Raw genomic sequence first — 25,688 nt, 5'->3', positions numbered from 1 at the left:
AACGGTGGAGGTGCTGGGCCCCGCGCTGTCCGATTGCAGGCGGCGGCAGCAGCGGCGTGGAGTGGGAAGATGGCGGTGGATTGGTTGTGTCCGTTCAGTGTTAGGATGGCATTTAGATTACACCAGTGTGTTTAAGACGGACAATGACTGTCTCTATTCCTCATGACAGGTTACGGTGTTGTTCGAGGTAATGTCGCCAGATTCGAGCATTTATTGCGTTTATTCCGGTTTGACTGAATCATAAATCGAATAAAAGTTGATTATTTTTGGTTAGTATGAACTATGGAATACTTATATTGATATATTTTATGGATTGAATTTTTGTTAGATTCCCAGATGAATCACTAATTATTTAAAGTCCAGTTGTGCCCAGCTAATTTTTGGTGCGGATTCTTAACCTATTTTAATATATCTTCATACATAGAACATGCAGCTGCACAACCAGTAAAGATCTGGGGATGATTTAATTGCTCTGTTTAAGAAAGTTTGAGAGATTGATTATTTGTAAATAGAGGTAGTCATGGTTACTTATAGACACAATCACAGTTGAGAATGTTAAAACGAGGATTTACAAGAATAAAATTCACTGGAATGTTCACATAAGCTTTCTAGATATCAGACGGCCCCGCGATTAAATCATAGTAGTTTATACCATAATGTTTATTTAATTATGTCACACATTCTAGAAATATCACTTACTTATCACATTAATTAGAAATTCGGCGATGCTTACGTAATCGTTTGTGTACTTTTTTTAGTTAAACGTTTTATTATAATATTGGGGGAAATTGTGAGCTTTTCATAAATATTACCCGCTGCATATGGTATAATTCACTGAATTTGCAATTCCATGTCTTAAATATCTTCTTTGGGGGATATTAACAAAGTTTGTGTCAGTGACATTTCTACTGATCTGGAAAAACACTCGCAAAATATGAGCCTTTATTTATGCAATACTAAAATTATCTGTTCTTTTCTTTATATTTAAAGGAACAGGAATGAGCCATTCATCCCTTTGATTAAACTGAATGGCAGAATTTGCTCAATGCTGATTTATATTGAGATCACATCAACCTCTCCTATTCTATCATACTCCATATCTTGCCAAACAAAAATTTAACCATCTTATAAACCTCAACAACTGTTTGGAGACAGTTCTGGATTGGAGAAAAATATTTTCTGACATCGATCCTGAATGGCTTAGCTCTTTGTTAATAAACATGAAGCTAGAAAAGCACATCACGTCAGACAGCATCCAAGGAGTGGGAAAGTCAGCATTTTGGGCTGAAACCCTTTGTCAGGACTTGTGCCCCAGCTCCTGTTTTGATAATATGCTCCCACGTATTGCTCTCATCTACCAGAGAAATATTTTGTTTCTCTTTTATCCTTTCAATTCCTTTGATCACCTTAAGCATCTCAATTAGTCACCCCAATCTGCTATATTTTAGGGAATACAAGCCTAATGTATTGAGTTTGCCCTTAATATTTAACTCCTTTAGTTAATTTGCTTGCTTTAGGGCATCTTGTGTCACAATATTACCTCACAAAATTTATGGTTTCACTCTGTACAAGACGGACAAAAATTGTTTCAAATCCCATGTTAGATTCACTGGTCTAAGATGTTTGTCCAGGTGTCACCATAAAGTGGCTTGAACAATTGGTTGCTTTTATAGAACGTATGTGTAATCATTGTTGAATTCACAGGAGGAATAATGAAACTTAATCTGAAGGGATTTATAAGAAATTAAGAGTCTTATAAAGTTATTAAATTTCATTATTCTAGACAATGAAAAATAGTAGCGTCTTGTTACAAAGATCCATCATTGTGTCACAGAGGGAATGCAGTCACACTCATTTGGTTGTTGGCTGGGTTGTCATGGTTATGAGAGACCACTTCTATTGTTGGTTCTAAATTATCAGGAGTACTGTGGAATTCAGTGGAAATAATTGTGAAGTAGATTGAAGCACTTTACCACCTTAATATAAGTATTTGTTTTAAATTTTACATGGATGTCAGGTTGGCTCAGTAAAGCGAAAAGTCACTAAAGTTAGAAGATTGTCTTCAAGCTATACTTCAGGATTTTAGCTCATGATTTAGCTTTATAATTCATTGCAGTACTGAAAGAGAACGTAAAATGTGTTTTCTTTTGTATCCACTGCTTGTGAGGCAAATGGATAGCAAAGGGTACTTTCTAGATGGTGAAAAGCTGCACACTTGAACCCATGATACTTAGGGTTCCACCAGTTTCATGGTTAAATTAAAATGAAGTGACTTTGATATTAGTACAATCTAAGTCTTGAAATTCTAGAACAGTGACTATTCCCCTGACTGTACTATCCACATAACAACAACATTTCTCTTTTCTCTCTTTTCTTGAATGGCTTCCTGTACCATGGTGCTATGCTCAGTTTGTGCATCCTCCTGACAGCCCCTACTCATCCACAAAGCAGCAAGAATCTCAAGACTGTTAGACCAGCTCAAGGACTGAAACGTCTTCACCACCACCTTGATCACTCTAATTGCCTCACTCGCAGTCACACCCTCTTGCCTCTGATCACTGACCAAATTTGAAGTAGTTAATGCAAGGGGTGCCTCCTGAAGCAGTGTCCAGGTAACACATTGTCTCCCTAATTTATTGCAGTGTTCTAAGCTCAGCCTCTAGCTCATCAACTCTGAGCTGGACTTCTTCAAGCTACCAATATTTGTGACAGATGTAGTCAATCTGAACCACAATGGGGACCACCTGTGATATTAAAGAGTTAATTTGCTCTACTGACCTGCAAGAAGTTGAATACCCCAGGGATAAGGTGGTGTGACTTTGTCTTTTATCAAGGCTTAATCACCCTCATACATTCTACTTTTGTACCCTAATGGGTCCAACATCAAACCTCAGGGATCTGTGAAAATAGCATGTAGGAATCGATGTCCTACTTAAACCATGCAAAGTCCTGGTTAAACAACATCTACAGAACTAAAGGTAATTCTGGACATCACATTTTAGGAAGAATATAGTATATTTAGAGGGATTGCTGTATAGTTTCAGTAGAATAATTCCTTCATTCCAAATGTTAAGAAGAGAGATTGAGAATCCATGGTTCTATTCCCCAGATTATAGAAATGGTGGGAGTGAAGAAAAATTTAATCAAAGTTTTCAATGTGTAATTGGAACACAGAGAATAAAGTAAGAAAAATTATCATGTGTGTGGAAAGTCTAGGATTAAAAGCCATTGTTTAAAAAAGCACTACTCAGTGCAGTAGGCACAAGTACACTGAATACAGTTAAGAAGGAGTTGGACAGAATTTTAATTACTAGTTGGTTGAAGGGTTATGGGGAATGGGCAGAAAAGTGAAGTCTTCTTTCAGCCTCCTCTGCACCAGGGAAAACAAACCTAGCCTATCCAGTCTCATCTCGTAACTGAGATTTTCCTTCCTTGGCAACATCCAGGTGAAGCTCCTTTCACCTTTATCAGTGCAGTCAATTTCTTCTGATCGTGTGGTCACCAGAACGGCACGCAGTATTCCATCTGTGTCTGAAACAATGCTCTATTAAGTTGGAACACGATTTCCCAGCTGCTATATTCTGGGGTGGTAGCTCATGGTTACCACTGCTGCCTCATTGCACCAGTGACCCAGGTTTGATTCCACCCTTGGGCTGCTGTTCTGTCTGGAGGTTGCATGTTCTCCACGTGTCCCTTGATTTCCTCTGGGTGCTCCGGTTTCCTACCACAGTCCAAAGATGTGCAGGTTAGTAGATTGGTTATGGTAAATTGCCCACAGTGCTCGGGGATTTCCAGATGAGGTGGGTTAGTCATGGGAGATGCAGGGTTTCAGGCATATGGTAGTTGGATGGGTCTGGGTAGGATGGTCTGTTGTGGATTCGTAGGGCTGATTGGCCTGTTTCCACATTGTAGAGATTCTGTGATTCACTCTGGTTATTGAAGGCAAGCAACTTCTATGTCTTTGCCACCTTGTCTACGTGTGCTGACACACTCAGGGATTTATGGGCTTCTACACCAAGATCCCTTTTTCACACAGTCCTCCCTTGGGGCATACCTTCATTGCATAAATCCTTCCTTTATCAGACTTTGCAAAATACAGAACCATACACTTATTAGGATTAAATTTCATCTCCCATTGCTCTACCCAATTTACAAGCTGATCAAAATCAGACTCTAGCCTGAGACCATCCTCCTATCAACAATATGTTCTTATGTAAATTGACAGTATTCTTTTTTTTTGCTGTTTTCACCTTGCTGCCACTTTTTCCTGAAGGCAACTCTCAAGGTGCTTGATGGCTTCCCAGATGCCACTTTGGACGATCCTGGGCCAGTGATTCCCAGGTATCTATGGGAATGCCGCCCTTCGCTAGTGAGGCCTTGAAGGTATCACTGAAGCGCTTCCTCTGTCTACCCGCGGTTCATTTGCTATTTCAAAGCTGTGAGTAGAGCACCTGGTTGGGGAGTCTTGTGTCGTTCATGCAGGCGACATTCCCAGCCCATTGTATCTGATCAAAGGTAGTCAGTGCCTCGATGCTGAGGCTGTTGGCCGAGTTGAGGATGCTTATTATTGTGTCTTTTATCTTGGCAGATGCACAGGATCTTGTGCAGGCAGCGTTGGTGATACTGCTCCAGTGCCTTGAGGTGTCTGGTATAGATAGGTGTATCTCAGAGGATGGTAACTACCACAGCTCTGTCAGCCATGATCTTATTGTCAGATCTGACATTGTTGTCCTTGAATACCCTTTTTCTCAGGCAGCTGAAGGATGTGTTTGTATGCTAGAGGTGATGCTAGATCTCCTCTTCATTGCTGCTTTGGCCGACAGGACACTTCTGAGGTATTGGAAGTGGTAAGGCCTCCCTCCAAACCTTGATGATTGGGGATTTGCTCCACAATGTTTATGTTAGTGACTCCCCCCAATAAAAACCAAGTATCAAGCTGCAGGGATGCACATACTCTTATGTTCTATTTGGCACACAGCACAAGATATTTATTAATAAGGAAGACCATTCAGCAAGTTAACCAAAAATCAAATAACTGCAACTACTGGAAATCTGAAACAAAAACAGAAATTGCTGTCGAAATTCAGCCAGTCTGGTAGTGTGTGAAGAGAAAGCAGTCAATGTCTTACATCTAGTGACCATTCTTCAGAACTGATTGTAGCTTGGAAAAGGCGATAAGTTAATTTGTTTGATATTGCTCTTTCCCACCCCTTAGCCTACCATTGTTGGATCTAATTTTTTAAAACAATTCCAGCGTTTTAATATCTACAGCTGTACATATAAACACCTTTTGGTTGTTCTTTGCCTGAAAAAGAATATTTAATACTAAATGCATGTCTTAGATCCACCAGTAAATTTCAGTTAATATCCTGAAATTACCTTTGTTCCTTAAATACCCTCCACTCCATAAATGTCTTCTCCCAGAAGCCTGCTTGCCTGATAGTTAAGCCTAAACATTTGGAATAATGAAGAAAATGCTGGAAAAACTCATCAGATCCAGCAGCCTTTGTTGGTGATAGAAAATGTGATGTTTTATCAGACTATTATTTCAGTCTACCTGCATTAGGATTAGCAGCAGAGGTTGATCATTTTGGTTCATTGAGTCTGCATTGCATCTGCAGTTCTATGCTTTTGTTTGGGTTTTTCCGGTTTTTCATTACTGTACTACCTTACTTTGACAATATGGGAGGGGAGCAAAGATAAACTGCTGTAGCCGTTATTTCTCATGATGTTTCCATTTTGATAGGAAGAGTAAAAGAGCTGAATGTCTTTGAAATAATGAAAAATTGAAAATGCAGCTGTATCAAGGAATTAGGGCAATATTCTTAGATTAGATTACTTATAGTGTGGAGACAGACCTTGTTGGCCCAACAAGTCCACACCGACCTTCTGAAGAGCAACCCACCCATACTTTGTACATTTTTGTACAATCACCCCTTCACTTTCCACTACGGGCAATTTAGCATGGCCAATTCACCTAACCTGCACATTTTTTTTGTACTGTGGGAGGAAACCGGAGCACCCGGAGGAAACCCACGCAGACATGGGAAGAATGTGCAAACTCCACAAAGACAGTTGCTTGAGGTGGGAGTTGAACCCAGGTCTTTGGTGCTGTGAGGCAGCAGTGCGAACTACCGTGCCACCATGCCGCCTTGTTTGAAGGAATAGTGACATAAAGGTAAGGAAGTCTACCTGTAGTTAGAGAGCTTTACTGAGTGTTAGATGTAGTTTCATTATCCTTAACAGGAAGAATGCAAGAGGAAGTGCAACAAACCTTCACTTCTCTGAATCCTAGGATTGGGAATTATCCTAAAAGGAGACTATTTAAAATTTAGCAGAATAGAATTAATCAAATTCACACAAGAGTATGGAGGGGATTTTCAATTTAAGTGTTTTGGAGGTTGTTTTCTCTCGTTAGGGAAATTAAAACTAGTACTGAAAAATGTGTTGCTCGAAAAGCGCAGCAGGTCAGGCAGCATCAAAGGAGCAGGAGAATCAATGTTTCGGGCATAATCCCTTCTTCAGGAATGAGGAGGGTGTGCCAAGCGGGCTAAGATAAAAGGTAGGGAGGAGGGACTTGGGGGAGGGGCGTTGGGAATGCGATAGGTGGAAGGAGGTTAAGGTGAGGGTGATAGGCCGGAGAAGGAGTGGGGGCGGAGAGGTCGGGAAGAAGATTGCAGGTCAAGAAGGCGGTACTGAGTCTGAGGGTTGGGACTGAGAAAAGGTGGGGAGGGGAAATGAGGAAGCTGGAGAAATCAGCATTCATCCCTTGTGGTTGGAGGGTTCCTAGACAGAAGATGAGGCACTCTTCCTCCAGGCGTCGTGTTGCCATGGTCTGGCGATGGAGGAGGCCAAGGACCTGCATGTCCTTGGCGGAGTGGGAGGGGGAGTTGAAGTGTTGAGCCACAGGGCGGTTGGGTTGGTTGGTGCGGGTGTCCCAGAGGTGTTCTCTGAAACGTTCCGCAAGTAGGTGGCCTGTCTCCCCAATATATGGGAGGCCACATTGGGTGCAGCGGATGCAGTAGATGATGTGTGTGGAGGTGCAGGTGAATTTGTGATGGATATGGAAGGATCCCTTGGGGCCTTGGAGGGAAGTGAGGGGGAGGGAGGTGTGGGTGCAAGTTTTGCATTTCTTGCGGTTGCAGGGGAAGGTGCCAGAAGTGGAGGTTGGGTTGGTGGGGGGTGTGGATCTGACGAGGGAATTGTGGAGGGAATAGTCTTTCCAGAATGCTGATAGGGGAGGGGAGGGAAATATATCCTTGTTGGTGGGGTCTGTTTAGAACATAGAACATAGAAGAATACAGCGCAGTACAGGCCCTTCGGCCCTCAATGTTGCGCCGATCAAAGCCCACCTAACCTACACTAACCCACTATCCTCCATATACCTATCCAATGCCCGCTTAAATACCCATAAAGAGGGAGAGTCCACCACTGCTACTGGCAGGGCATTCCATGAACTTACGACTCGCTGAGTGAAGAACCTACCCCTAACATCAGTCCTATATCTACCCCCCCTTAATTTAAAGCTATGCCCCCTTGTAATAGCTGACTCCATACGTGGAAAAAGGTTCTCACTGTCAACCCTATCTAACCCCCTAATCATCTTGTACACCTCTATCAAGTCACCCCTAAACCTTCTTTTCTCCAATGAAAACAACCCCAAGTGCCTCAGTCTTTCCTCATAGGATTTTGCTACCATACCAGGCAACATCCTGGTAAACTTCCTCTGCACCCGTTCCAGTGCCTCCACATCCTTCCTATAATATGGCGACCAAAACTGCACACAATATTCCAGATGCGGCCGCACCAGAGTCTTATACAACTGCAGCATGACCTCAGGACTCCGGAACTCAATTCCTCTACCAATAAAAGCCAGTACGCCATATGCCTTCTTCACTGCACTATTTACTTGGGTGGCAACTTTCAGAGATCTGTGTACATGGACACCAAGATCCCTCTGCTCTTCCACACTACCAAGTATCCGACCATTAGCCCAGTACCCCATCTTTTTGTTACTCTTACCAAAGTGAATCACCTCACACTTAGCTACATTGAATTCCATTTGCCACCTTTCTGCCCAGCTCTGCAGCTTCTCTATATCCCGCTGTAACCTGCCACATCCTTCCTCACTGTATACAACTCCTCCGACTTTCGTATCATCCGCAAACTTGCTCACCCAACCTTCTAACCCTTCCTCCAGGTCATTTATAAAAATGACAAACAGCAATGGTCCCAAAACAGATCCTTGCGGAACACCGCTAGTGACGGCACTCCAAGATGAACCTTTGCCATCAACTACTACCCTCTCTTTTTCCAGCCAGCCAATTCCTAATCCAAACCTCCAACTCACCCTCAATGCCATATCTCCGTATTTTCTGCAGTAGCCTACCATGGGGGACCTTATCAAACGCCTTACTAAAATCCATATATACCACATCTACCGCTTTCCCCTCATCTACCTCCTTAGTCACCTTCTCAAAGAATTCAATAAGGTTTGTGAGGCACGACCTGCCCTTCACAAAACCATGCTGACTATCCTTGATCACATTATTCTTATCCAGATGTGCATAAATCCTATCCCTTACAATTCTCTCTAAGACTTTGCCCACAACAGAAGTGAGACTCACTGGCCTATAGTTACTAGGATTATCCCTACTCCCCTTCTTGAACAAGGGAACCACGTTTGCTAGCCTCCAGTCCTCTGGCACTACTCCTGTAGACAAAGAGGACACAAAAATCAAGGCCAATGGCTCTGCAATCTCCTCCCTTGCTTCCCAGAGAATCCTAGGATAAATGCCATCAGGCCCAGGGGACTTATCTATTTTCACCCTTGCCAGAATTTCCAACACCTCTTCTCTACATATCTCAAAGCCATCCATTCTACTTATTCGTGCCTCAGTATTCATATCGACAACAATGTCCTGTTCCTGAGTGAATACTGACGAAAAGTATTCATTCAGTGCCTCCCCAATCTCTTCAGCCTCCACACGCAACTTCCCATTACTATCCTTGATTGGACCTATTCCTACCCTAGTCATTCTTTTATTCCTAACATACCTATAGAAAGCCTTAGGGTTTTCCCTAATCCTATCAACTAAGGACCTTTCATGTCCCCTCCTTGCTGCTCTTAGCTCTCTCTTCAGGTCCTTCCGGGCTACCTTATAACTCTCAATCGCCCCTATTGAACCTTCACGCCTCATCTTTAAAAAGGCCGCCCTCTTCCATTTAACAAGGGATTCCAATTCCTTATTAAACCACGGCTCCCTCACACGACCCTTTCCTCCCTGCCTGATGGGTACGTACTTATCAAGGACACTCAATAGTTGCTCCTTGAACAAGTTCCACATATCAATTACGCTCTTGCCTTGGAATCTACTTTTCCAATCCACACATCCTAAGTCATGCCTCACTGCATCATAATTTCCCTGCCCCCAGCTATAACTCTTGCCCTGTAGTACACACTTATCCCTCTCCATCACTAGAGTAAAAATCACCGAATTGTGGTCACTGTCCCCAAAGTGCTCACCTACCTCTAGTTCTAATACCTGGCCTGGTTCGTTACCCAGAACCAAATCCAGTATGGCCTCACCTCTTGTTGGCTTATCTACATATTGTGTCAGGAGACTCTCCTGCACACATTGCACAAACACACACATTGGACAAACCAATGTGGTGGAGGTGGCGGAAATGACAAAGGATGATATGATGTATCTGGAGGTTGGTGGGCTGGAGGACCAGTGGGGTTTTGTCCTGGTGGCAATTGGAGGGGTGGGGTTCGAGGGCAGAGGAGCAGGAAGTGGAGGAGATGCGCTGGAGAACATCGTCAACCATGTCTGAGGGGAAATTGCGTTCTTTGAAGAAGGAGGCCATCTGGGTTGTTCGGTATTGGAATTGGTCCTCCTGGGAGCAGATGCGGCAGAGGTGAAGGAATTGGGAATATGGGATGGTGTTTTTACAGCGGGCAGGGTGGGAGGAGGTGTAATCTAGGTAGCTGTGGGAGTCAGTCGGTTTATAGTAAATGTCCGTATTGAGTCGGTCATCCGAGAGAGAAATGGAGAGGTCTAGAAAGGGGAGGGAGGAGTCTGAGACAGTCCAGGTAAATTTGAGGTCGGGGTAGAAGGCGTTAGTGAAGTGGATGAACTGTTCAACCTCCTCGTGGGAGCACGAGGCAGCGCTGATACAGTCATCGATGTAGCGGAGGAAAAGGTGGGGGGTGGTGCCAGTGTAGCTGCGGAAGATGGACTGCTCCACATATCCAACAAAGAGACAGGCATAGCTGGGGTCCACGTGGGTGCCCATGGCTACTCCTTTGGGCTGGGTAAGCAAAAATCATGGAGGTGGTGGAGGGCGTGTGTGGTGTCCCGAATGTAGGTGGGGAGTTCTTGGACTAAGGGAGACAGGACCGTGTCAAGGTATGCACACCCACGCCCTCCACCTCCTCCATGATTTTCGCTTACCGGCCCCCAACGCCTTATCTTCACCATGGACATCCAGTCCCTGTACACCTCCAACCCCCATCACGAAGGCCTCAAAGCCCTCCGCTGCTTCCTTTCCCGCCAAACCAACCAGTACCCTTCCACTGACACCCTCCTTCGACTGACTGAACTGGTCCTCACTCTGAATAACTTCTCTTTCCAATCCTCTCACTTCCTCCAAACCAAAGGAGTAACTATGGGCACTCGCATGGGCCACAGCTATTCCTGCCTCTTCGTTGGATATGTTGAACAGTTCATCCACTTTACTAACACCTTCCACCTCGACCTCAAATTTACCTGAACCGTCTCAGACTCCTCCCTCCCCTTTCTAGACCTTTTCATTTTTCTCTCGGACGACCGACTCAACACGGACGTTTACTATAAACCGACCGACTCCCACAGCTACCTAGATTACACCTCCTCCCACCCTGCCCCCTGTAAAAACGCCATCCCATATTCCCAATTCCTTCGCCTCTGCCGCATCTTCCAGGAGGACCAATTCCAATACCGAACAACCCAGATGGCCTCCTTCTTCAAAGACCGCAATTTCCCCTCAGATGTGGTTGCCGATGCTCTCCACCACATCTTCTCTACTTCCCGCTCCTCCATCCTTGAACCCCACCCCTCCAATTGCCACCAGGACAGAACCCCACTGGTCCTCGCCTACCACCCCACCAACCTCCAGATACATCATATCATCCTTCATCATTTCCGCCACCTCCAAACAGACCCTCCCCTCCCCTATCAGCATTCCAGAAAGACCACTCCCTCGTCAGATCCACACCCCCCACCAACCCAACCTCCACTTCTGGCACCTTCCCCTGTAACCGCAAGAAATGCAAAACTTGCGCCCACACCTCCCCCCCTCACTTCCTTCCAAGGCCCCAAGGGATCCTTCCATATCCGTCAGAAATTCACCTGCACCTCCACACACATCATTTACTGCATCCGCTGCACCCAATATGGCCTCCTCTGTATTGGGGACACAGGCCGCCTACTTGAGGAAGAGTGTCTCATCTTCCACCTAAGAACCCTCCAACCACAAGGGATGAATGCTGATTTCTCCAGCTTTCTCATTTCCCCTCCCCCCACCTTTTCTCAGTCTCAACCCTCAGACTCAGTACCGCCTTCTTGACCTGCAATCTTCTTCCCGACCTCTCCGCCCCCACCCCTTCTCTGGCCTATCACCCTCCCCTTAACCTCCTTCCACCTATTGTAATCCCAATGCCCCTCCCCCAAGTCCCTCCTCCCTACCTTTTATCTTAGCCTGCTTGGCAGACCCTCCTCATTCCTGAAGAAGGGCTAATGCCCGAAACGCTGATTCTCCTGCTCCTTTGCTGCCTGACCTGCTGCGCTTTTCCAGCAACACATTTTTCAGCTCTGATCTGCAGTCCTCACTTTCTCCAAATTAAAACTAGTAGTCAGTTTTAGAATAAATGATTAATAATTTTGGACTGAGATGAAAGGTTTTTTTAAAGGGAGGATTATGAATCTTGGGAATCCTGTACCCTAAACAATTGTGGATATTCAAGGTGAAGATTGTTCAAGATTAGGATATTAAGGAAATCGAAAAATATTGTTAAAATAAGAAGGCGGAGTTGAACTAAGCTGTGGTCTTATTTAATTATGTAGTAGACACAGAATGTTCTTGTCCAACTTCCTTTCTTTGTTATGATGACTATTTCAGTGGACACATCAACTTTTTCCAATGCTCTGGCCTCTAATTTGTCCCTAAATATTTTTTAACCTCTTCCCCCTTGTGCTTAAGGTGCACATTGACTCTGGTTAAACAGTCCATAAGTTTTAAAATTCTGTTGAATCATAGAGTCCATACCATTTGGAAACAGGCTATTTGGTGCAACAAATCACATTGACCCACCAAAGAGTATCCCACCTAGACCTAAGCCCTTACCCTATATTTTTCATGGCTAACACACCGAACCTACACATCCCTGGACACCACAGGGCAATTTCGCATGGACGATCCACCTAACTTGCAAATCTTTGTACTGTGGATGAAAATTGGAGCACCAGAGGAAACCCACACAGACATGGGGAGAATGTGCAAACTCTGCACAGTCACCCGATGTGAAATTGAACCTGGCTGTCTGGCGCTGTGAGGCAGCCATGCTAACCACTGAACCATTGCCATCCAGGTTACTCTGAAACTTGTAATTTTCTTAACACCTTAAGCCCGATAATCCTGCACTTCATTGATTCTGGCCACTTAATCATTGTGCATTTTATTGCTCTGCTCTTGGTGAATGGGCCTTCATCTGTCAACTCATTGCCTCACTACCTTACTTTACTTTGACGTTTCTGAAAGCCTACCTCCTGTAAAACAACCTGAATATTTTCCTTCATTTAAGTTAACATATCAAATTGTTGTTGTGAGTAAGAAAATATAGTCTGTGTTTTTGGAATTTACATTGTTCACAATGTCAAACTTTTCAGATGGTAAAGGCATAGATCATGTTTTCAGTATGTGGAGGAGAGTTGAAGAGAGAAGTGATATTTTGGAAGGGAAAGACCTAGAAGGAATGGTACAACATAACAGATGAAATAAAATCCTAATGCATAGCAATCCCTGCATATCCTTAAATAAAACTCATTGAATTTCCAGTGGGTAGTCTCATGATGATAATTATTTGTCAGTTAACTAATTAGAAGTTACAATTATATCAAAAGATGACCAATTTGCTCTTGATCCCCTCTGACGTGCCAATTGGTTATAGATTTTTTAATCAACCTGTTCAGATGTGTTATGACACACCTCTGCAGCTGATGGGAATTTGGGTGTTCTGGCAAATTAAGTTTTATATCTGTAATTAACTGCATTCCTCAATGTCAACAGTCAACAAGAAAACCGTAACAGCTGAAAACTTAATTATTTACTTAATTGTATGCAGTAATTTCTCAGGTGCACTAGATGGCAAACCCTGTCTACCTGATGTCTCTTGAGATCATGTAGCCTTTGATTCAGACAGGTCCATTAAGACTAGAAAGTGATTAATTGTCTCTTTTAGTTTGTGCATTGCTGGATTGATCCTGCTCTGAAGGATGAATTAGGAGAGCAAATATTGAGCTCTTACTGCCCAGTTATGTATGTGCTGTCCTAGAAGGACTGGGAATCCTCTAGTCCAATTAGAAATGAGCATATGGTTCATTATTCTGCTTCATACAGTTTTACTCTCTTTCCAAACCTTGCTAAATATTCATGACTTCATTGCAGTTTCTGGAATTGTTGTAAGCTCTTAGTAATTAAATGTGTTTTTATCGATTGCCTAAGTTCCCCTCCCTGTTTGTCGTAAATTGTTATTATCGAATACTTGGTTGTCCACTTCATCCAAAGGTGACTAAAACCCTAATTGTTTACTTAGTGCTTCAGAATGGAGATGTTATGCTTCCATTCTACTTCGATCTGAATGACTGACTGATAAATTTAACGTATGATCTATCGACTCTGATACATGGTGCTTGAAGTGTTAGAAGATAGGTTATTTGGAGGCGTTTGCACTCCTTCCGAGGCCTCAACTTCACTTTTGCACTCTCCTGTTGATTTATTGAGTTTCATCCCAAGTTAGCCTATGAAATTTTGGTCAAGGTTGCATAGCGGGTAAGACCATAAGACCTCCGAACAGAAGTAAGACAATCAGTCCATCAGTTAGGAGAAAGTGAGGACTGCAAATGCTGAAGAGTCAGAGTCGAAAAGAGTAGTGCTGGAAAAGCACAGCAGGTCAAGCAGCATCTGAGGAGCAGGAGAGGCTGACTTGCTATGCTTTTCCAGCATCATACTTTTCGTCTGTCAGTCCATTGAGCCTGCTGTGCCATTCAATAAGATCATGTCTGATATGGTAATACTCAACTCCATTTATGTGCCTTTTGTTTTTGGGGGTGGTGATCAAAGAGAGAGAGAGAGAGAGAAGATGTGCAGTCTGCACTTGCTTGAAGTTTTAGGATTCTGTGCAGAGAAAGTTATATCTAGAACAACCTGAAAGGCAGATGGGGGTCAGGTTGTGGTAGTGACCCAAGTAGAGTGATCTACAGGTCTTGGCAAAAATTCTTCCAACCTCCCCTGCTGGTTTCATCATCCACCCGTTAGGTTAGTCTAGTCAGAAACCGTTTCCCCTCGCAAAGCGTCTCTTCATTCTTTCCTGCTTATAGTTGGCCAAACTGTGGTCCAGGGGTTTGGGGTTTGATATCAGTTGGAAGTCAGGCTGTACTGCGTGGCAGTCTTTTTCATGGTCATTATGCGGATATGTATCTGGCCATAAGTGGCTGAAGCTAAAAAAAATCAAATCAGTGGCAGTCATGTGTTTATTAGGAGAGTGAAGTATCTGCAGTATTGCAGTCCTGGGGATAAAGGAGACTGATCCACGATACTTGAAATATTACAGAATGCCAGCAAGATTAATACTGAATATAGATCTCATTAGTATTGGTGTGTAGTGCAGGACAGAAAACATTATTCAGGTATTGAGAGCTTAAGGAACCTTGTCAAGCTTAAAAGATGTCGAGCAAGATTTTTTCCACAGGTTGCAGGTCCCACCAGGAAGGAAGAAAATAAGGCAGCAGCTTCTAAACTGAAGTAAAGCATTATTTTTAATCCCATTGGTAAAACGTGATCTAGATGTTTCGTGGAGTTGAGGAATTTGAAGAGAGAAAATCAACAGCCACAGTTTTTCCCAGATCTTTAACAGCACTAACAAAGAAGAGGCAATGAGCTTTGAACTGTCAGACAGAAGCTGTTTTAAATTAACAGTTAACTTGGTTTGTTTAAATTTTCAGTTTCACTCAGATCAACTATGATATTATTAAATGGTAGAACATGCTTAAGAGGCTGAATAGAGTCAGAGTCATAGAGCTGTACAACTTGGAAACAGACCCTTCAGTCCAACTCGTCCATGGCAAATCAGATATCCTAAATTAATCTAGTCCCATTTACCAGTATTTGGCTCACATCCCCCTATTCGTGTACCATCCAGATGCCTTTTAAATGTTGTAATTATACTAGCCTCCAGCAGTTTCTTTGGCATCTTATTCCATGCATGCACCACCCTCTGTGTGAAAATGTGACCACTTAGGTCCCTTTTAAATCTTTCACCTTTTGCCCTCAGGATTCTCTTCATCCTCCTAAGAGGAAAAGACTTGACTATTCACCCTATCTATGCACCTCATGATTTTACAAACCTTTACAAACCTCAGCCTCTGACATTCCAGCAGAAATAGCCCCAGCCTATTCAAGCTGTCCCTGTAGCTCAAACCTTCCAACCCTAGCAACATCCTTGTAAATCTTTTCTGAACATTTTTAGGTTTTGCAGCATCCATCCTACAGCAGGGAGAACAGAATTGAATGCACTATTTAAGAAACGGCCTAACCAATGACCCATACAACTGCAACATGACCTGCCAACTCAATGCACTGACCAATAAAGGAAAGCATACCAAATGCTGTCTTCACTATCCTGTCTACCTGCGACTCCACTTTCAAGGAACTATGAACCTGCATTCCAAGGTCTCTTTGTTCAATGTACTCTGAGGTAACCTTCACTGTCCACTACACCTCCAATTTTGGTGTCACCTGCAAACTTACTAACCTTACCTTTGATGTTCACATCCAAATCATTTGTATAAGTGACGAAAAGCAACAAACCCAGCACTGATTGTTGTGGTACAGTGCTGGTCACAAGCTACCAGTCTGCAGTGCAACTCTCCATCACCACCCTCTGTCTTCTACCTTCGAGCCAGTTCTGTATCCAAATAGCTAGATCTTGTTGTATTCTGTGATCCAACCTGCTAACCAGTACACCATGAGGAGACTTGTCAAATGCCTGACTGAAATCCATATAGATCACGTCCACTGTTCTGCCTTCAGTAACCCTCTTTGTTACTTCTTCAAAGGAACTTGAACTTAGTGAGACAGAGCCAAGTTGACTATCCCTAACCAGTGCTTATCTTTCCAAACACATGTAAATTCTGTCCCTCAGGATTCCCTTCAACAGCTTGCCCACCACTGATGTCAGGCGCATGGGTCTGCAGTTCCCTGGCTTTTCCTTAGCACCATTCTTAAATAGTGGCACCATATTAGCCAACTTTCAGTCTTCCATCTGTAGCTATCAGTGATACAAGTATTCTCCTCTTGCTCCTTGTTCATGTTTGCATAACAAAATCATGGGCGGCATGGTGGCACAGTGGTTAGCACTGCTACCTCACAGCGCCAGAGACCTGGGTTCAATTCCCGCCTCAGGCGACTCTGTGTGGAGTTTGCACATTCTGCCCGTGTGTGCATGGGTTTCCTGTGGGTGCTCCGGTTTCCTCCCACAATCCAAAAATGTGCAGGTTAGGTGAATTGACCATCCTAAATTGACCGTAGTGTTAGGTGAAGGGGTAAATGTAGGAGTATGGGTCTGGGTGGTATACAGGTCGGTGTGGACTTGTTGGGCCGAAGGGCCTGTTTCCACACTGTAAGTAATCTAATCTTTTTGCATGAAACTTAGAGTCTGTATTAGAGTCATAGAGATGTACAGCATGGAAACAGACCCTTCAGTCCAACCCATCCATGCTGACCAGATATCCCAACCCAATCTAGTCCCGCCTGCCAGCACCCAGCCCATATCCCTCCAAACCCTTCCAAAAGCCTCTTAAATGTTGCATTTGTACCAGCCTCCACCACTTCCTCTGGCAGCTTATTCCATACACGTACCACCCTCTGTTGAAAAAGTTGCCCCAAGGGTCTCTTTTATATCTTTCCCCTCTCACCCTAAACCTATGCCCTCTAGTTCTGGACTCCACAAACCCCAGGGAAAAGACTTTGTCTATTTATCCTATCCATGCCTTTCATAGTTTTGTAAACCTCTATAAGGTCTCTCCTCAGCCTCTGACACTCCAGGGAAAACAGCCCCAGCCTGTTCAGCCTCTCCCTATAGCTCAAATCCTCCAACTCTGGCAACATCCTTGTAAATCTTTTCTGAACTTAAAATATAAATATGAAGTATTTTTCATAGCTCGGTTCTTGTTCTAGTCACCCTAAGAAGACCATTCCACCCTATCCCTGTAACCCTGCATGTTTTTGGACACTGTGGGCAATTTAGCTTGACAAATCCACCTAACCTGCATATTTTTGGGAGGAAACCAAAGCATCTGGAGATGACACAGGAAGAGCGTGCAAACTCCGTACAGACTGGCCTAAAGGTGGAATTGAAGCTGGGTCTCTGGAGCTGTTAGGCAGCAGTGCTAACCATTGACCCACTTTGCCGACTAATTACATTGCTGTTTGAAGAATCTTGCTTAGCATATGTTGGCAGCTGCTTTAATCTGTGCAATGACAGAATATTTCAAACTGGATTTGAATGCCTTGGAATGAGAGTGCAGTATAAGTGGAAATTATTTCTTTTAAATATTTTCCTTGCATTAAGTTATTCTCTATCATTTGATATTTTAAAGTTTGCAAATTGACTTTTGATTCAATCAGAAGTTCACATAAAATTATGTACCCATTTTCTGACTTAATTTCAGATGTACCCTTAAATAATTAACAGAACCAGTTGTAAAATTTATTTTTCTAAATAGTTTGAATCCTCCTTTTTATAGTGTGTACGTCATCTTCATGACAAGCATTGATACTTTGTTCCACTACGGGCAACTGGATGGATAACTTATTAGCTTTGAGAAAGAGGTTAATGAGGACTGAGAAAACTTCACAAAGCTCAAGAACAGACTTTAGCAGGTTAGAATTTTAATAACAACTATTATTATTATAGCTTCAATTATCATAGTCATACAGTTACAGCACAAAAGCAGGAAGTCCCCACTTGATTGTTAGTGCGTTTCTGTAGATTAGTATTGGATGTTTGGAGGAGTGATCAATGCTCCTGAACTATTTTTAATTCACTCATGGAATGTGGATGTTGCTGGCTAGTCAGCGTTTATTGCCCATTCATAGCTGGTATTTTTAATGTGCAAGCAGGACTTTGCTCAAGGTTTGTGCTGTGGTCACTCTTACCAATACTGTCATGAACAGATGCATCTGCAGGCAGTAGATTGGTAAGGATGAAGTCAAGTATGTTTTTCCCTCTTGTTGGTTTCCTTGCCACCTACTGCATACCCAGTCTGGCACCTACGTCTTTTAGATCCTGAACAGCTTGATCAGTAGTGCTGCTCCCTCTTTTGGTAATGGATGTTGAAATGCCCTACCCAGAGTACATTCTGTACTCTTGATTTGGACCCATGTCTGTACCCTTGCCACCCTTAGTGCTTCCTCCAAATGTTGTTCAACATGGAGTAATGTTTCATCAGCCAAGAGGCAGTGGTATTTGATAATCAGCTGAAAGTTTCCTTACCTCTGCCATGAAACTTCATGGGATCCAGAGTTGAAGTTGAGGGCTTTCAATTTCCTCTCAACTCTGTACCACTGTGCTGTCATGTTGACTCTGTCATGTCTGTGGGACAGGGCATATTCCAACATGGTGATGGTGGTGTCTGGGACTTTGTCTGTAAGGCATGATTCTGTGAGTATGACTGTCATTTTTGTACATAACAAACAGTGAGGGTCTCATGCTGATTTTTGTGGTACACTACTGAACACTAGTATCAAATCACATGAACAGCCTTCTACCACTACCCTTTGAGTGCTATTACTAAGCCAGTTTCTGATCCATCTCACCAAGTTTCCCTCAATTCCATGTTTTAAAGCTTCGTAATCCATCTCCCGTGTGGCTCCTTGTCACAAGCTTTGCTAAAATCAATATAAACTGCATCAACTGAACTTCCCTCACAATTGGTCACACATTTTCAAAAATTCTAACATTTATTAGGCATGCCCTTCCTCTGACAAAGCCATAATGACTATCTCTAACTAATCCAAGTTTTTCCAAATGGATATTATTTCTCTCCTTCAGAATTCTCTCTAATCGTTTCCCTAACACTGATGTGAGACTCACTGGTCTGTAATTTCCTGGTTCATCTCTCCACCTTTCTTAAAAATTGAAACCATATTAGCCATCTTCCAGTCTTGTGGAACTTCTCCTGTCACTAGAGATGAATTAAAAATTTGTGTCAGAGTCCCTGCAATGTCCTGCCTCACCTCTCTCAGCAGCCTGGGATATAGTTCATCTGAGCCAGGGAATTTGTTTGTTTTTAACCCCAACAGAGCATCCAATGGCTCCCCATTTCCTATATCAAACTGTGCAAGTTCCTCACAGTTTTTAAAAAAAATTCTGTACCTATATTCTCCTTTTCCAGAGCACAGACTGAAGAGAAGTATTCATTTATATCCTTCCAATATCCTGTGGCTTCATACACCATTGCCTCTTTCTTACTCTTTCCTCCCTAATCCTGTTCACAAGTCCCTTCTCATGTCCCATTTCTGCTCTTCAAGTTGTTATCTTGTGTTCTCCCTTGCATTTCTTGTATTCCTCTAGGGCCACAGCTGAATTGCACCCTTTGGACTCTTCTTATCCACTCCTGAATTGTCCTAGACATCCAAGGTTCTTTTTCCCTGTTTGCCTATCTCTCATCCTTGAGCCTCGTCAAGTCATCGCAGATACCTGGCCTCAAGTGCTTTGAGGTGAAGCCAGTGTGGACTCCTGGCTTCAACATGGACTCCTAGCCTCAAGGTAAAGCCAGCACAGACTTCCGGTCTTCAGGTGAATCCAGAGTGGACTCCCAGCACTCCTAGGCTAGAGAGCCTTGAGATGAATCCTGGCGTGGTCTGGAAGCGTATGTTGGTGCAGACTGGGTTGGAAGAACTGTTATTCTGAACTTTTAATTTCTTTATTTTTCCAATTTAATCCTATGATTTTGTACTTTTGTGCCTAAGTTGGTGTGAAGGTCTGTAAAGCTGGACCTTTTATTTCTTTATTTTTCTCATTCTTTTCCACAGAATTTGTACTTCAGAATCTGCACCTTTTGCACCTAAGATGACCCCATAATTAGCAACTTGTAAACTTTTCACTATACTCATGTGAGTACATTTGACAATAAAGCAAATTCTACTTCACACTTCTCTAAATTGAAATTTATCTTCAAGATGTCTGCCCACTTGGCCAACTTGTCAATGTCAGTCTGAAGTCATTCAGCATTATCTTCACAATTCACTATTCTGCCTTGCCTAATATCTGTAAATTTATAGATCGCATGATATAGGAATAGGCTATTTGGGTTTTTGAGTCTGTTCTGCCATTCAGTATGACATGGCTAATCTGATTGTGATTTCAGTCCACTTTCCAGACTACCAGCCAAATGCTTTGTTTGCCGAGAAACATGACTGAGATTACAGTCGTGCTAGGCTGATAGGTGGCAAGTAACATTCAAACCATGCAATGCCAAGCAATGGCCATCCCCCATGACAGTCAGTGGCAGTTCCATTGCTGAATTCTTACATGCTGGATGGCTATCATTCACCAGAGCCTGAATTGGACCAGCTATGTAAATACTGTGTCTATAAGTGCAGGTCCGAAGTTATGAATTATGTGGCAAGTCACTCATTGCTAATTTTCCTAAAATCTGTCCACTATCTACACATCAGGATTAGGACAATAAAAAGTAGGGAACAGAATGAGGCAGTTCGGCCTCTTGAGACTGCTCTGACACTCCTCTTGTCCACTTCCTTATGTTTTTCCCGAAATCCTCAATTCTCTTACTGATCAAGTATCTATCTATCTATCTCTGCCTTAAATATACGCAAGGACTCTGCCCCAGCGGCTCTCTGTGGCAAGGAGTTCCAAAGGCATTCAACTCTCTGAGAGAAGAAATGTTTCCTCATCTCAGTCTTAAATTGGCACCCCTTAGTTCTGAAACAATGCTGTCTAGTCATAGACTTTCTTATGCAGCTGCGCATCCCCTCCGCATTCCTCTGTCCATCCCTGAAGAGTCCTAGATGGTTCAGTGAGATCACCTCTTATCCTTCTCTATTCCAATGTGTAAAATCCCAACCATTTTAACCTTTGCTTGTAAGACAACCTCTCCCTACCAATGTATGAATCGCTAAACTGTCTCCAACAAATAATACCTTGGTGTCCCACAGGGTTCAGTTTTGGGGCCGCAGCTGTTCACATTATATATTAGTGATCTGGATGAAAGGACTGGGGGCATTCTAGCGAAGTTTGCCGATGATATGAAGATAGGTGGACAGGCAGGTAGTACTGAAGAAGTGGGGAGGTTGCAGAAGGATCTAGACAGTTTGGGAGAGTGGTCCAGGAAATGGCTGATGAAGTTCAATGTGAGCAAATGCCAGGTCTTGCACTTTGGAAAAAAGAATACAAGCATGGACCACTTTCTAAACAGTGAGAAAATTCATAAAGCCAAAGTACAAAGGGATCTGGGAGTGCTAGTCGAGGATTCTCTAAAGGTAAACATGCAGGTTGAGTCTGTGATTAACAAAGCGAATGCAATGTTGTCACTTATCTCAAGAGGGTTGGAATATAAAAGCACCATTGTGCTACTGAGACTTTATAAAGCTCTGGTTAGGCCCCATTTGGAGTACTGTGTCCAGTTTTGGTCCACACACCTCAGGAAGGACATACTGGCACTGGAACGTGTCCAGCGGAGATTCACACGGATGATCCCTGGAATGACAGGTCTAGCATATGAGGAACGGCTGAGGATACTGGGATTGTATTCATTGGAGTTTAAAAGGTTAAGGGGAGATCTAATCGAAACTTACAAGATAATACATGGCTTGGAAAGGGTGGACGCTAAGAAATTGTTTCCGTTCGGCGGGGAGACTAGGACCCATGGGCACAGCCTTAAAATTAGACTGGGTAAATTCAGAACAGAAATGCGGAGACGTTTCTTCAGCCAGAGAGTTGTGGGCCTGTGGAATTCATTGCCACGGAGTGCAGTGGAGGCTGGGATGTTAAATGTCTTCAAGGCAGAGATTGATAAATTCTTGATGTCACAAGGAATTAAGGGTTACAGGGAGAATGCGGGTAAGTGGAGTTGAAATGCCCATCAGCTATGATTAAATGGCGGAGTGGACTCGATAGGCCGAATGGCCTTACTTCCACTCCTATGTCTTATGTGAATTAAAACTGCTCACAACACCCCAAGATGTGCTCTCATCACTTTCTACAGTTGCTGAACAACTTCGTACGATCCCATTGAAATATGAGCTAACATTCCATGAAGGTTTCTGATTACCTGCTGCACCTGTGTGTCGCTTTGTGTTTTGTGCACAGGCACCCCAAGTCTCTCTTAAACAACTTCTCTATTTATATAGTATTGTTTTTTATTGTCCTACCTTCCAAAATGAGCAAATTAACATTTTCCCATAACGTTTTTAATTTGTCAACATTTTGCCCACTTACTTAACCTATCGTTGTCTCTTTCTCAACAGTTTGAATCCCTCTTGCAAGTTGCTTTTCCATTCTTTTCATTTGTCATCTGCAAGTTTGTCTACTTTAAATTACTTTGAGGAAGGAAGTAAATTTATATTTATATTTATTTATTTATAAAACAGACAGTGGTCGAGTGCTAGTCCCTGTGGAATCTCATTGGTTTTAAATCACCAACCTGAAGGATGTTGTGAAATTTGAAAGGGTGCAGAAAATATTTACAAGAATGTTGCCAGGGTTGAATGGTTTGAGCTAGAGAGGAAGGCTGAGTAGGCTAGGGCAGTTTTCCCTGGAGCATCAGAGGCTGAGAGGTGATCTTATAGAGGTTTGTAAAATCATGAGGGGCATGGATAGGATAAATAGACAAGGTCTTTTTTTCTGGGGTGGAGGAGTCAAAAACTAGAGGGCATAGGTTTAAGGTGTGAGGGGAAAGATTTAAAACAGACCAGAAGGGCAACATTTTCACCGAGGATGGTGTGTGTATGGAATGAGCTGCCAGAGGGAGCAATGGAGGCTGGTAGAACTACAACATTTAACTTGGGTAAATGAATAGGAAGGGTTTGGAGAGATATGGGCCACATTCTGGCAAATGGAATTAGATAAGGTTAGAATATCTGGTTGGCGTGGATTAGTTGGACTGAAATGTCTGTCCTCTGCATCTCTATGACTCTATGAAAAAGAATCCTCTATGCCCACTTGCTATTTCTTGTCTATCAGTGAATTCTCTGTTCATGCCAATATAGTATCTCCAGCACCATGGGCTCTTATGACTTGACTTTTTGTGAGGTACCTTGTTTAATGCCTTCTGGAAGTCCAAATACTACACATTTACTGATTCTCTTTTGTCCATCTTGGTTGAGACTTACTCAAACACTAATAAATTTCCTTTGAAGCCATGCTGACTCTGCTTGGTTAGATTATGATTTCTCAAATGTATGTTACTACTTCCTTAATAATTGATTACATCAATTTTCCAACAATAGATGTTAGGTTAATTGGCTTATTGTTACTCAGTTTTTGCTTGTATTCTGGAGAAGCACCCTTCAATGCTTCATTATTCCTGATGAAGGGTTTTTGCCCGAAACGTTGATTTTCCTGCTCTTCGGATGCTGCCTGACCTGTTGTGCTTTTTCAGCACCACTCTAATCTATATCATAGCAAAGATGCGCGGGAAGCTGGAAGACTGGGAAACTTTTAAAGAGCAACAGAAGATAACCAAAAAGGCAATACGGTGAGAAACAATGAGGTATGAAGGCAAACTGGCCAAAAATATAAAGGAGGATAGTAAAAGCTTTTTTAGGTATGTGAAAAGAAAAAAATGGTTAAGACTAAAATTGGGCCCTTGAAGACAGTAGTGGGTGAATTTATTATGAGGAACAAAGAAATGGCTGAAGAGTTGAATAGGTACTTTGGATCTGTCTTCACTGGGGAAGACACAAGCAATCTCCCAGATGCAATAGTGGCTGAAGGACCTAGGGTAATGGATGAACTGAAGGGAATTTATATTAGGCAGGAAATGGTGTTGGAGAGACTGTTAGGTCTGAAGGCTGATAAGTCCCCGAGACCTGATGGTCTGCATCCCAGGGTACTGAAGGAGGTGGCTCTAGAAATTGTGGGTACATTGGTAATCATTTTCCATGGTTCTCTAGATTCAGGATCAGTTCCTGCGGATTTGGAGGGTAGCTAATGTTGTCCCACTTTTCAAGAAAGGAGGGAGAGAGAAAACAGGGAATTATAGACCGGGTTAGCCTGACGTCAGTGGTGGGAAAGATGCTGGAGTCCATTATAAAAGTTGAAATTACAACTCATTTGGATAGCAGTAACAGGCTAGGTCAGAGTCAGCATGGATTTACAAAGGGGAAATTGTGCTTGACTAATCTTCTGGAATTTTTTAAGGATGTAACTATAAAGATGGACAAGGGAGAGCCAGTGGATGTAGTGTACCTGGACTGTCAGAAAGCCTTTGATAAAGTCCCACATAGGAGATTAGTGAGCAAAATTGGGGCACGTGGTATTGGGGGCAAAATACTGACTTGGATTGAGAATTGGCTGGCTGACGTGAAGCAAAGAGTAGTGATAAACGGGTCCCTTTTGGAATGGCAAGCAGTGACCAGTGGAGTACCACAGGGTTCGGTGCTGGGATCGCAGCTGTTTACAATATACATTAATTATACAGATGAAGGTATTAAGAGTAATATGAGCAAATTTGCTGATGACACAAAGCTGGGTGGCAGGGTGAAATGTGAGGAGGATGTTCTGAGAATACAGTGAGACTTGGGCAGGCAAGGTGAGTAGTGGACAGATCCGTGGCAGATGCAGTTTAATGTGGATAAATGTGTGGTTATCCACTTTGGCAACAACAGGAAGGCAGATTACTATCTACTATCTAAATGGAGTCAAGTTAGGTAAAGGGGCAGTACAACAAGTTCCAAGCGTTCTTGTACACCAGTCAATGAGAGCAAGTGTGCAGGTACAGCAGGCAGTGAAGAAAGCTAATGGCATGCTGGCCTTCATAACAAGAGGAATTGAGTATAGGAGCAAAGAGGTCCTTCTGCAGCTGTACAGGGCCCTGGTGAGACCGCACATGGAGTATTGTTTCTACTGATGGGTGTATCCAGAACTAGAGGGGACAGTTTAAAACTAAGGGGTGGGCCATTTAGAACAGAGTTGAGGAGAAACTTCTTCATCCAGAGAGTGATGGATATATGGAATGCTCTGCCCCAGAAGGTAGTGGAGGCCAAGTCTCTGGATAATTTCAAGAAAGAGATGGATAGAGCTCTTAAAGATAGTGAAATCAAGGGATATGGGGATAAGGCAGGAACTGGATACTGATTGTGGATGATCAGCCATGATCATACTGAATGGTGGTGCTGGCTCGAAG

The 25,688-nt window shown here is 43.0% G+C and overlaps 1 protein-coding gene across 15 annotated transcripts in view; it reads left to right on the top strand.

Moving 5' to 3' along the window:
- Nucleotides 1–10: 10 nt before the first annotated feature.
- ccdc18 (coiled-coil domain containing 18) overlaps nucleotides 11–25,688 on the top strand; it is a 181,630-nt gene continuing 155,952 nt past the window's right edge. For 3 of the 15 annotated variants that reach the window (XR_011961186.1, XM_072574662.1, XM_072574653.1), the window contains exons 1-2: nucleotides 21–187; nucleotides 18,066–18,201. Coding sequence is in view for 9 of the 15 variants with exons in the window: in XM_072574662.1 (XP_072430763.1) it covers nucleotides 18,122–18,201 (80 nt within the window). In the remaining 6 variants the exon portion in view is untranslated. Of the gene's footprint in view, nucleotides 188–251; nucleotides 270–2,409; nucleotides 2,613–6,009; nucleotides 6,179–15,817; nucleotides 16,016–18,065; nucleotides 18,202–19,894; nucleotides 20,090–20,355; nucleotides 20,437–23,955; nucleotides 24,039–25,688 lie in introns of those variants that run through there. The other 12 variants (XM_072574655.1, XM_072574654.1, XM_072574663.1 and 9 more) reach the window with 12 other exon arrangements.

This window comes from Chiloscyllium punctatum, chromosome 7 (assembly GCF_047496795.1).
Source record: "Chiloscyllium punctatum isolate Juve2018m chromosome 7, sChiPun1.3, whole genome shotgun sequence".
Lineage (NCBI taxonomy): Eukaryota > Metazoa > Chordata > Chondrichthyes > Orectolobiformes > Hemiscylliidae > Chiloscyllium > Chiloscyllium punctatum.
This window is presented reverse-complemented; position numbering and strand designations above follow the sequence as displayed.